The following is a 12,614-nucleotide window of genomic DNA, read 5'->3' on the forward strand; positions in this document are numbered from 1 at the left end:
CTGCTTCGGGCCTTGATCTTTTGGATTTATTTGGGTGTGTGCAGATAATGTCCCATGAGGACGATTGTTTAGAGACATCGAAATTTGGCCCATATGCACTTCAATATTCTTGATAGCTGAATCATATGCATCTACTCTTTCACTAATTTTTGCATTAGACCCAATAACTTACTGCATCATTGCCTCAAGTCTAGCAAACCCATCTTCCTACCGTCCACCATGCTACTGCTGAGGAGGGTGATACCCCTGTTGTTGATTTTGATTGTTATATCCCTTTGGCCTTGGGTAAAGTGCCATATTGTTAGGAGGTCTCATACCTCCTATGTTCCCATTGTTGAACTGTGGCTGGACTGGCCTGTACGGCTAATTTTGCTGGCCCCAATACTGACCACCCTGTCTCTGGCCTCCATAATTAGACACATAGTTCATGTCTTCAGGGTAGTGATGATAATCATATTCTGCATTCCACTGGTTACTAATTGGCTGACTAATGCAAGATGTGCACAAGCCCTCATTGGTAGTATCTACTATGTGTACCTGCTGCTTCTTCCCTGACTCTTCTACCTTTTTGGTGAGTATACTCATCTGTTTCAATAAGGTGGCCATATTTTCAGCCATAGAGTTGGATGGATCTAAGGGCACTGAGTGAACCAATGGAGTGATAGGTGCATTCCTGATTGTCCATCCCAAATTCTGTGCCATCTTGCCAAGCAGACTCTGGCCTTCTCTCCATGTTTTGCTCAAAAATGCTCCACCAGCTGAAGCATCAACAATGTTCTTCACGCTATCTGACAATCCCACATAAAATCGCTGCCTTAACATCAAATCTGGAATACCATGATGCAGACATATAACCAGCATCCCTTTGAATCGTTCCCATGTTTCATGCAGTGTTTCCATTGGTCTCTGTTTGAAACTCAAAATTTCATCAATTTGTTGAGTGGTCTTGTTGGGTGGGTGGAACTTGTTCACGAATTGCTTGACTAACTCCTCCCAAGTTGTTATAGAATTAATGGGGAGTTAGTTTAGCTAGGTCTGGGCAGCTCCTGTCACTGAGAACGGAAACAATAACAGCTTGATTGCTTCCTGAGTTACGTTGGGATGCCTTTGGGTTTTGCAGATTGACAGGAAATTCTTCAAGTGTTGTTGAGGATCTTCGACTTGTGACCCCGAAAATAGTCCCTTGTTTTGCAACAAGTGCATCATGTTATTAGTGATTTGGAATGATTCAGCCTGTATCTGCGGGACTAAAATCGTTGTGGTCAAATTTTTAGCTATGGGTTGTGCCCAATCATAAAGCGCAGCCTCTGGCACAAGAGGTGCCACCAGCGCAGCTGGGTCTACTACATGATCCCCCATATCTGGTTTGAATTGTTCAGTTGTTTGTTGTTGTTTGTTTTTCTGGTTGGCCCAATTCAAGGCCTTGAAAACTTTCTCGGGATCTGATAATGCTTCAAATACTTCACCAGTTCTCGATGAGTTTCTAGGCATGCACTTGTACAACCAAGTCAACAAACGTTAAAATTTCAATATAAAGATTGGGTATAGAGAAAATTGACTACACTAAGAATTTTTGTACTTCTTTCAATTGTAATTGATAACACCGTTAATTCCCCGGCAACGATGCCAAAATTTGATCACGCCCAACTATGCCTTATAAAAAGGACACGCGGACGTTGCAAATATAATCTGAGTATTTAGCCCAGAGTCGAACCCATAAGGAATTAACCTATCAATTACTCTCGTTAGGCTTACTAAATTCTACGGAATCAACTTTCCAAACGTTCTGAATAACAATTGAGAATGTTTCTACTAACTAAGAATGAATGTAAATAAGCAACTGAAAACTAACTATGATTAAGTTGTAAACAATTAAGAGAAGGTTCTAAGGTTATGATTTCCCTTATTGATGGAATCCCTTCCGGTTATGTTTCATATAGATTTTCCTAATCGTCTCTATCAATCATGAGCAATCTTATTACCGTAAATCTCTCCCGAGAAATCACAATAACTTACTAGCCGTACTCTCCCAAGATACGCTAGTTGACTTTGTTTATTACAGCTCACTTTAGATTGCACCCAAGGCTTCATTATCCCTAATCCCGCTTTTAAACCCTCAGTTATTGATCCCTCATATACTTTGGGAGTGGTGTTGTTTAACAATTACCAAAATATGCACTCTCTCCCGAGTTATGCACACTGAATAGGCATAGCTAATTGAGGATTCTGTCAATTAACTACAACAAGCACATAGTTGAACAAATAGAGATTAAACTGGGCAAACTATATTAACATAACAAGAAGTTCATCCTTCAATAGGTTCCATCAAAACTTAGACTAAATATTTAGCTACTCATACTAGAGTTCATCATAACAATATACAAATTCATCACAAATCGTAAAAACAAAAGGAAGAAAGGAAGAACTCGATGTTGAATTATCCTCCTTGCCTCTTGCCTCTCCTTGCCTTGAACTAAACTATGAAAACCTTGATAATCATCTCTTGGGCGAGCTAGACCTTCTATAGGTTAAGTGGATTTCCCCCGAACTTCCAATTTTACCCCTGAAGTTTACTTTTCCAGAACTGGGCAAGCGCGGTCGCGCTAATGGACGCGCTAGTGACCCCACATATGCCCTATCATTCTGCCTCGACCATCTGGGCTAGCGCGGTCGTGCTAATGGCCGCGCTAGTCTAGGTCTTCATTTCATCTCTTCTTTTTTTCTCGACTTCCCATGTACTCAGCTCCTAGGGGCTTTTCTTGCTTCAGTTTAGCTCCAATCACAGCTTTAAGGCCTCATACATGCTACTCACTCTTGCAACGTGTGAAATTCACAATTAAAGCCCTTTTATCATCATTTAACTATATTATCACAGTGAAACATAATCAAGTTGGGGCATAAACAATCACGAAATTACATAAATCTAGCCTATTATCATCACCCTTTGAAGAAAATAAGGTAAAAAAAGAATGAAGCAATCGTTTCCGGAAAAAATGGTGGAGTCGTCGGCTAACTTGGACAAGTACAAGAAGAAAGTTGTGTTGGAAGGGTTTTGGAGAAAATTATGGCGGGTCAATTTTCGGGTTATGGGCGGGTTCAGTTAATTTGGGATGGGTTTAAGTTAGTCCAATAGCAACATGACACCTAATAATTAATTATAGATTTTTAAAAAAAAAGATAAGGCTGTTAGTCATAAGGGTAGTTTGAGCCGAAAAGAAAATGGTAGGGGCAAATTTTGCAAAATTATCATACCAAACCCAATAGTCAAGGGGTAGTTTTGGCCCTTTTTCGTTAATTATATGTAGACTTAGCTTAGCTGTTAACTACTCTGTTAGTGTTATTTATATTAGTTGAGCTTAGATTAGTGTCACGTGTGTCTCTCAAGTGTGTTATATATATGTACTCATTTGCGCAGGTACAAGTTAGTCAGTTCATTTTTCCCACTTAACAGATTCTCTCATTCTTCTTTCTCTTCGAGAACCTTCTAGGGTTCCACCATTGGAGCCCAAGATCGAGCTCTATTTATCCTTCACTTATCCATCTTTACATGAAATCATAGCACAATAGTCACCTCACTATTGTCCTGGATTTCTCTGTCAATTGAGTTCTAAAGCTGAAATCACGATCTCAATTGAGTTCTCAAGTTTTGCCCAATTTTTCTCGATCCATTATTTTCTTCTCTTTTCTGTTTCATTTTTCAACGAATTGATACTACCTTCCATGGCTATTCTTGATCCAAACAATGAATCTGGATTTGAATCGAGTAGCTCTACTCCTGTCGCCGGCGTTGACTCTATAATTAATTTAAGCTACCCTTTCTACATGCACCCGTCGAATAATACTTTGTGCGATGCTAGTGACAGCTTCGTTCAACAACATCAGATATAGATCATAGAGGAGAAGTGTTCTTAGAGCTCTTTCATTCAAAAATAAAATAGGTTTATAAACGGCCAGACCTAGATTTCCTATAATTTTGTTAGTGGGAAAGGTGTGATGATATGGTAACCTCATGGATCCTGAATTCTTTGTGCAAATATATTGCCGATAGTGTCGAATATGCTAGTAATGCTTTTAAGTTGTGGAGAGAGTTAGAGGATAGGTACGACCAGACCAACGACACCAAATTGTATCAAATCCAAAAGGAAATCAACGATTTAACTCAAGGAGTCCTAGATATTACTGGATACTACACAAAAATAAAGAAACTTTGGGAGAAATTGGATATGATAGATGCCAAGTCGCAGTGTAGTTGCCAGTGTACCTGTGGGGCTAAGGAAAATGTGCCCAAAGTTGAGCAAGACAGAAGACTTATTCAATTTCTGATGCAATTAAACGAGGTATACACCACGGTACGTGGCAATATACTCATGATGAATCCCTTACCTTCTATGGCACAAGCCTTTTCTTTGCTTATTCAGGAGGAAAAGCAAAGAGAAGTGAAACCACACAATAAGCTCGTGATGGAATCTATCTCTTTGAATGCCAATGTTCCTACACACAACAGTTTAAACAGGGCATCTACGCACAACAACAACTTCAGAACCAATTACTATCCAAATAGTTATTCCTCCACTAGCAGACCTCGTCCCTTTTGTGATCACTGTAAGCGTGTTGGTCATATCAAAGACAAATGTTTCAAACTCCACGGTTATCCACAAGACTTTAATCATAATCTCAAGTACAATAAAGGCAAAAGGACTGCGACTAATGTACAAACATTCCAATTGATGCATTTCCTATGAATGGTGAGGAAATATAGTCCCAAAGCAGCAGCTCCAATGTCAGTCTCACTAGAGAACAATATGAGCAACTGGTGACTTTACTCTAGCACTTCCAGGCTAGCTCTGGCGGAGATAACTCAGATAATAACATCACTGGTGGGGTTGTAAATTTTGCAGGTATTCTACCTTGCTCTGTATCTGTTCTCTCTATTGATTTGTCATATAATGCTTTAAGTCAAGGGCTAACATTTGGATTTTGGATTCCGGGGCTTCTAATCATATGACCTTCAACAAATCTTTGCTCTCACATCAAAACCTTAGTGTATCCTATGTTAATTACTTTACCAAACGACTATTAAAGTCACTGAAATTGGAAAAGTTACTCTTGCACCAAACATTATCCTGCATAGAGTTCTTTATGTTCCATCCTTCAAATACAATCATTTTCCAATACATTCTTTAGCTTCTCAATTTAAAGGTTTGGTTGCCTTTTTTGACTTCCTATGTCTATTGCAGGCTCCTTTAATGAAGAGGCCTCTGGAGATTGGTAAGGTCAGGGATGGATTATACCTCCTATGTTCAAGCTGTTTGAAGAATTCCTACTCCAATTCACATGCCTCTTCTCTTATTCAGATTCAGTTTTGTCTAAAACCTGTGATATAAATAGCTTGCAATGTCAACATTCTGATTCACTTGTAAATGTTTCCACTTGCAATTCACAATCATTTGTAAATAACTCCATTGGTAATAAAACTCAGTGCTTTCCATCACATTCTTTGTTGTCTGATATGAATCTAGCTGACTTATTGTGGCATTATAGATTGAGACATGTACCTTTTGTCAAGTGAGGGAGATATCCTCTATTCCTGTTTAGTTCTCAATCAAACAACCTTTCTCTGCTCTATTAGTCCCCTGGCTAGGCAACCTAGACTTGCAGTCCCCCACAGAACCAACACCACAACTTCTGTTTTTGAACTCCTTCATGTAGACCTCTGGGGACCATACCATATGGCCCCCATGACAACAATAGATATTTCCTCACCTTAGTGGATAATTATAGTAGGGCCACCTGGACCAACCTCTTGACCAATAAAAGCAATGCATTGCAAGTCATCAAAGGGTTCATATGCTTGGTTGAAACTCATTTCAAAACAAATGTAACGTACCTCAGATCAGACAATGGTTCAGAATTTGTAACTATACAAGCCTCATCCTATTTTCTGCCAAAGGGGATTATTTATCAAATAACATGTCCCTACACTCCTCAACAAAATGAGGTAGTAGAAAGAAAATATAAGTGCCTTTTGAAAATTGCTAGCGCACTCCTTTTTCAGTCTAAGTTACCCTGCAGTATTGGGGTGAGTGAGTATTGGCTGCAACTCATATTATAAGCAGACTCCCCACCACTTACCTGAAGAATAAATGTCTAATTGAAGTCCTCTACAACAAAAAACCAACCTATTCCCACTTAAGAAGCTTTGAATGCCTATGTTCCATGCCTAACTTACACCCTGATACATATCCTACATCTGTTTCATCATCTCCTGTCACCACATCCACTTTAGATTCCTCTTTCTCTCCTAATGCTCTTTTCTCCACACATCATCATGTTTTCTTCTACTCCTTAGTTCCTGATAGTCAGCACCTTGTGCAAAGTATTTGTCATGACAGTGAGCCAAACTCTTATGAGGAAGCAACTTTGGACCCTGCTTGGCAAGCAACCATGACACTAGATTTTGAAGCACTCCATGCCAATCACACTTGGGACTTAGTTCCTTTGCCTATAGGGAAGAAGTCAATAGGCTGTCGATGAGTGTATAAAATCAAACACAAAGTTGATGCTAGTATTGAGAGATTTAAGGCCATTATGGTGGTAAAAGGGTATACCCAATAGGCTGGTGTTGATTATACTGAGACCTTTTCAGCAGTTGTGAAGATGACCACTATCAGGGCACTCATAGCAACTGCAGTAAAAAAATATTGGAGAATCTTTCAACTTGATGTAAATAATACCTTCCTCCATGGGGATTTCCATGAGGAAGTGTACATGGATTTACCTCCTGGCCTATTGGTTGATGCACTTGGACTAGTGTGCAAGCTGAATAAATCACTACATGGCTTGAAACAAGCCAATTGGCAGTGGTATGCTAAACCAGCTGAGGCTCTATGCTCCAAAGAATATGTTCACTCCCTTAATGACTATTCTGTTTTACAAGAAGACTGACTCCTCTATCATCTATGTTGTTGCTTATGTTTATGATGTAATCATTACAGGGAACAACTCAAAGGAGATCGTCTTGTTGAAACTTTTTTTTGCATGCTCAATTTAGAATTAAAGACTTGGGAATATTGCATTATTTCCTAGGTTGGAAGTTTTCTACAGGGAAGATGGTGCCATAATCAAAGGAAGTTTGCACTTGATCTACTGAAGGAGTATGAGTGCCTTCATTGTAGTGCTTTCAGTGGACCATTGGATCCTAATGTCAAACTCAGAGCCAAGGAAGGTGTGCCCCTAACAGATCCTTCTACCTACAGGACCCTGATAGGTAAATTGAACTTCCTCACTAATACACGATTAGATATTGCATACAATGTTCAACACCTTAGTTAATTCATGCAAGATCCCAGGGAACCTCACTTGAAGGCTTCTTATCATTTACTTAGATATTTAAAGACTGATCCTACCCGTGGGATCTTCATGTCTGCCAATTCAGATTGTATTATTAGTTGGTATTGTGACTCTGATTGGGCAGCTTGTCCAGACTTTAGGAAGTCTGCTAGTGGGTATTTGGTACTTCTTGGTAATAGTTCAATCAGCTGGAAGTCTAAGAAATAGGACACCATATCCCTATCCTCTGCTGAAACAGAGTATAAAGCCCTGAGAAATGTAGTTGGTGAACTTGTTTGGTTGTGCAGATTATTTGATGAGCTGGCAGTTCCTTTTCCTAAGCATGTCCCAGTGTTGTGTGACAGTCAATCAACCCTGCACATCGCTCAAAATCCTATTTTTCAGGAACGAACCAAACACATTGAAGTCGATTGCCATTTTGTAAGAGACAAGTTGTAGGAAGGCTTGTTGTCTCTTCATCATGTTGGGACTGATTGCCAGTTAGCTGATGTCTTAACCAAGGCCCTTACTGGAGTCAAGCATCCATCAGTTATGAGCGAGTTCGCAGTGACAACATCACTTCCAACTTGGGGGGGGGGGGTATTGAGATATTGTATTAATTATATACAAACTTAGTTTAGCTGTTAACTACTATGTTAGTGTTAGTTATATTAGTTGAGCTTAGATTAGTCTCACGTGTGTCTCTCACTTGTGTTGTATATATGTACTCATTTGCACAGGTAATCCAAGTTAGTTAGTTCATTTTTCCCACTTAACAGATTCTCTCATTTTTCTCTCTCTTCGAGAACCTTCTAAGGTTCCACAATTGGATCCCAAGATCGAGCTCTGTTTATCCTTCACGTCTCCATCTTTACAAACTCCCACTAATATTTTTTTTTGCTTTAAAAAAATTATTATACATAGGGGATAGTGGGTAGGGGAAGGAAAAATTGGGGAAGGAGATTACAAGGTGAAGAATCAAACCCTTACACCAAGGTGAACATCCCCACCAACTAAGCTATTCCCTCACTAACACCTAGTTCTAATGAGAACTAACCAGAAAAAAGGAATTATTAGCTCTCTATCCATTTCATTTGCATGTATATACTTTTTAAATAAATGCTAACTATAACTTCATGAAATCAACTAAGATATCTCTATCCTCCAATAAAGCATCCAATCATACAATCTTCGCATGTGAAAATAATTTTTACTAGTATATAGAGCTAATTTTTTTCGTTTTTTAAAATTTGGAGGTGCAACTCGAATTTTTCTGTTAATGGAATATGGTAAATTATCAAAGATTATCAAGTTAATATGGCTTACTAAGCTATAAAATTTCCCGAATGGGATATGGAAAGTAATAAAAGGGGTTATAGAAGAAATATATAATGACTCGACAAGTCATTTTCAGCATTGACATTTCTTTTGGTGGTTTGAGGTATTGAGTAGCTTCATATGATGTACTACGACTTACATGCATGATTGGTTTTAATTTTCGGAAAGTTCAGGAGTGGTTCGAAAAAGTAATTCTCAATTCGGAAGATTTAAGTTGAAGAGTTGATCAAGGTTTGACTTTTATGTAAATGATCTATGATTAGTGTTTTGATGGTTCCAATAGGTTCGTATGTAATTTCAAACTTAGACGTATGTCTGAATTTGTATTTGGAGGTTCCTAGGTTGATTTGGCTCATTTCAGCGAATGTTGGCAATTTGAAGGCTTAAAAATTATGAGTTTGATCAGGAACTGACTTTGGTGATATCAGGTTCCGATTTGTTATTTAGGGATTTGAAAGGGTTCGGTATATCATTTAAAACTTTTGCGCAAAGTTTGGTTCTATTCCGAGTTATTTTGGAAGGATTCAGACGTGTTCGACGAAGTTTGAAGGTTTAAAAATTAAGAGAATGATCTTGATCTTCGATTCTTGATTTTAGTGATATTTATGATATTTCGAACCTTTGGATAAGTTTGAATAATGTATTTGGACTTGTTAGTACAACTGGATAGGGTCTGGACGGGGTCCAGGAGGCCTCGGGTATGATTCAGGGTGATTTAGGACCATTTCTCTCATGTTTGTATTGTTGGTTTTTGCTGGTCTCAGCTGTGAATTGCGTTGGCAGAGGAATCATCTCATTCGCGGATAAGGAAGTGGATTTGAGGAGTTTTTTTCTTCGCATTAACGAGTTAAGAACCACGTTAGCAAAGGGTGTTTGTTGGGTCTGTGTATTTTTCCTCTACACGTTCACGACATGGTGGTCGCATTCGCAGTTGCTTAGTCGATTGCTCATCACATTCGCGTAGATGTGATGCATTCATGTTTGAGAGCTGAGAGCTGGTGCAATTTCTTCAACATTTGCGAGGTCTAGGACACGTTTGTGAAGGTTTGACATCTTTGCTCATCGTGTTCGTGAGGTGTGTGCCGCAAATTTGAAGTGTAATTTGGGCAGTGATCATCCTTGTACTTCGCGATCGCGATGTAGGTATCGCAATCACGAAAGGTACTTCCAGAAAAATATATTTTAAGTTCTTATTTTGCACTTTGAGCTCATTATCATATTTTGAATTAGGGGCTCGGATAAGGATGATTTTTAGGTGATTTTTCCCTACTTGGATTGGGTAAGTGTTCTTGACTCAGACTAAATTATTATTCATGATTCTATCTTTGATTTCTACATTTGATTGGTAAATCTAAGAGGAAATTTGGGGATTTTCGGCAAAACTTTTCTAAAGTAAAAAATTAGAGATTTGATCCCCTATTTGAGTCTATTTTTGATGAAACATATATATATTGACTCGTATACGCATGGTAATTAGGATTTGTGAGTTTTGACGGGTTTCGGAGTGTGGGACTGTGTTGACTTTTTGTTGACTTCGAGTAATTGATTAAAGATTCGAATTTTATTATTTGATTTTGATTCCTATGGAATTATTTGATTTTATTGAGTTATTTTTGGCTAGATTCGATCTGTCCGGGTGTCTATTCACGCGGGAGGCATTTTTAGATTATTGATTTGGCTTGTTTGAGGTAAGTGTCTAGTGTAGATTTGGTTGAGGGAATTTTTTTTCTAATAATTGGTATTATTTGCTACATGTGGGGGTAATGTATATAGGAGGTGACAAACATATATACATGTACCATGTGTATTCATTCTCGTGGTGCATTTTAAATTTCTCTATGCCTTATTTGATTGCGTGTTCTACTTGATTCTACGTATTATTCGATTAATTGAATACGTGAGCATATAAACCAGGATAGAACTAATGTTAAGGCTATTGGTATCTTAGTTTGAATATGATGGACTAATCTTGTATGTTATGAATACACATTCGTACTTATTTTTGTGTGTGCCTTGATTGGGATGTGTGCACTCTGTGACATATATGTGATCCTTTGTATGACTACTCAAACTTCGCTGCTATATTTGATATAGACATAGTCATATTTTTTTATGTTGAACCCTATCTGTATTTTTGTTGTTATCATATCCTTGTGCGCTTTATTGATGAGTTATGAGGATATGTCTCTTGATGATTATTTGTTGTCTTGCATTGTTGTGATTTTGGCACATGTAGACATGTTGAGTGGATTGATTAGGGTGATGGCACAAGGTTTTTCCGTGCGAGTGTGATTATTGTGTCAGGACGGAGCGATACGGTTGGATATTGTGATATTGTGCTAGGGCGGAGCAATACGGTTGGATATTGTGATATTGTGTAAGGGCAGAGGGATACTATTGGATATTGTAATATTGTGTCAGGGCGAAGTGATACGGTTGGATATTGTGATATTGTGTTAGGGCGGTGTGAAAAGGGTGAATATTATTATTGTGGCAGAAAAATATGGGCATGAGGTGCCATATTTTTTTTGTATCTATTTGATGAATTGTTGTCAAAACTGGGTGTTACCTTAATGGTGCAAGTGAATTCTTTATGATTTATGGTGCATTTTACATGTTTTTACGTTTCATCTAACATGTTAATCTATGCCTCTATTGTTATTTGACAATTTGGTTTTCAAGATGAAATTACCCATGTTGAGCTGATATCTCATGTTTGGTTGAGTTGTTGTAGCATAACAGATTGATGTAAAAAGAAAAAAGAAATTATCATCATGCATTGATGCATTGGATTCTCGTAAGTTCTCTTGAACATGTTATTTGGAAATTGATCTTTATCTCAATTTTTCACTCCTACTATCTCATACTCTTTATTCTGTAATTATCTTTCTTGAATATTTTTCTGTATTATATATATTATTGAGCTGCATAGATTTTGCAAAGTGAGTATCTTTTGATTTAAAAACCTTGTCACTACTTCTTTGAGGTTAGTCAAGATGCATATTCAGTACAATTGGGAGATTGTATGCATACTACACTTTTGCACCTTGCGTGCAGATTCTTTGAGCTGGGCTCTTGTGGATGACGAAGGCATATGTTGAATTTGTAGATGCATCCCATATTCGAGCTACCATTTGTTTATGGTAGATTAGCACATTATTTCTATTTATGTAACTTTTAAAAAAATATTGTATTTATTTCTTTTATCAACCTTGTAAATTTTAATCACAGAGACTCATAACTTATATTACCAGTACTCGAGATAGTTGTATTAAATTCTATTGCAGTTTTATTATTATATTGATAATTTCTCATTGTAGTAATAACTTATATTGTTTGTCTTACCTAGAAGGTTGGGTTAGGTACCATCACGACTTGGTGGGATTTTGGATTATAACAAGTTGGTATTAGAGCTCTAGGTTCATAGGTTCTACGAGTCAAAAGCAAATGTCTAGTAGATTCTTGTGAATCTGTATGATGATGTCCATACTTATCTTCGAGAGGCTATAGGGAATCTAGGAAACTTCTCATCTTTCTTCCTTATCGTGCAACTTTGTTTCAGCTTGGAGCTTATATCTTTGATTTCCTTCCATTCACTCGTATGTGATGTTGCGCACTAGGTATCACTATTCACCGACGACTTGTGATGCTACAGATGGACTATGAGGGTCTATAGATGTTTGATTATCATCCCGATGTGTTGTCTAGACCTATACGAGGATGTATTGGTAGATCTTTTAGCTGTTCATTGATAGGATAAAACGGGTTCTTGTATCTGGTCGATGAGTACAGACTTGGGAAGATTAATTTATTGCATAAGTGGTTGTGACCATGGCAGCGTCATAGAGAATATCGGTTGGAGGCTAAGTAGGTGGGTTATCTCCTGGGAGAAGATTTTAGGTTGTATGTTTCGTGTGTGGCTTCTATTAAGTGGAATGTATATACTA

General features: G+C 37.9%; 1 protein-coding gene and 1 non-coding gene across 2 annotated transcripts; both read left to right on the forward strand.

The window, feature by feature from the left end:
- The first annotated feature begins 832 nt into the window (after positions 1-832).
- LOC138888826 (small nucleolar RNA R71) lies at positions 833-939 on the forward strand. The gene has a single exon (XR_011406405.1). It is a non-coding gene; the product is annotated as a small nucleolar RNA R71 (small nucleolar RNA).
- A 3,059-nt stretch (positions 940-3,998) lies between these two features.
- LOC104221400 (uncharacterized) lies at positions 3,999-5,595 on the forward strand. The gene is made up of 6 exons (XM_070169266.1): positions 3,999-4,337; positions 4,419-4,709; positions 4,829-4,898; positions 5,238-5,268; positions 5,389-5,449; positions 5,542-5,595. Exons 1-6 carry the CDS (start codon positions 3,999-4,001, stop codon positions 5,593-5,595), a joined length of 846 nt encoding a protein of 281 aa, XP_070025367.1.
- The last annotated feature ends 7,019 nt before the right edge of the window (positions 5,596-12,614 follow it).

This window comes from Nicotiana sylvestris, chromosome 3 (genome assembly GCF_000393655.2).
Source record: "Nicotiana sylvestris chromosome 3, ASM39365v2, whole genome shotgun sequence".
Classification (NCBI taxonomy): domain Eukaryota; kingdom Viridiplantae; phylum Streptophyta; class Magnoliopsida; order Solanales; family Solanaceae; genus Nicotiana; species Nicotiana sylvestris.

What these genes read in the sequence shown, in the direction of transcription:
- LOC104221400 (XM_070169266.1), top strand. Translation starts at nt 3,999, where the DNA reads ATGGTAACCTCATGGATCCTGAATTCTTTGTGCAAATATATTGCCGAT. An exon ending in TTCTGATGCAATTAAACGAG is followed by an intron (nt 4,338 to 4,418) that starts GTATACACCACG and finishes TTGCTTATTCAG; the next exon opens with GAGGAAAAGCAAAGAGAAGT. An exon ending in GAAGAGGCCTCTGGAGATTG is followed by an intron (nt 5,269 to 5,388) that starts GTAAGGTCAGGG and finishes TGATATAAATAG; the next exon opens with CTTGCAATGTCAACATTCTG.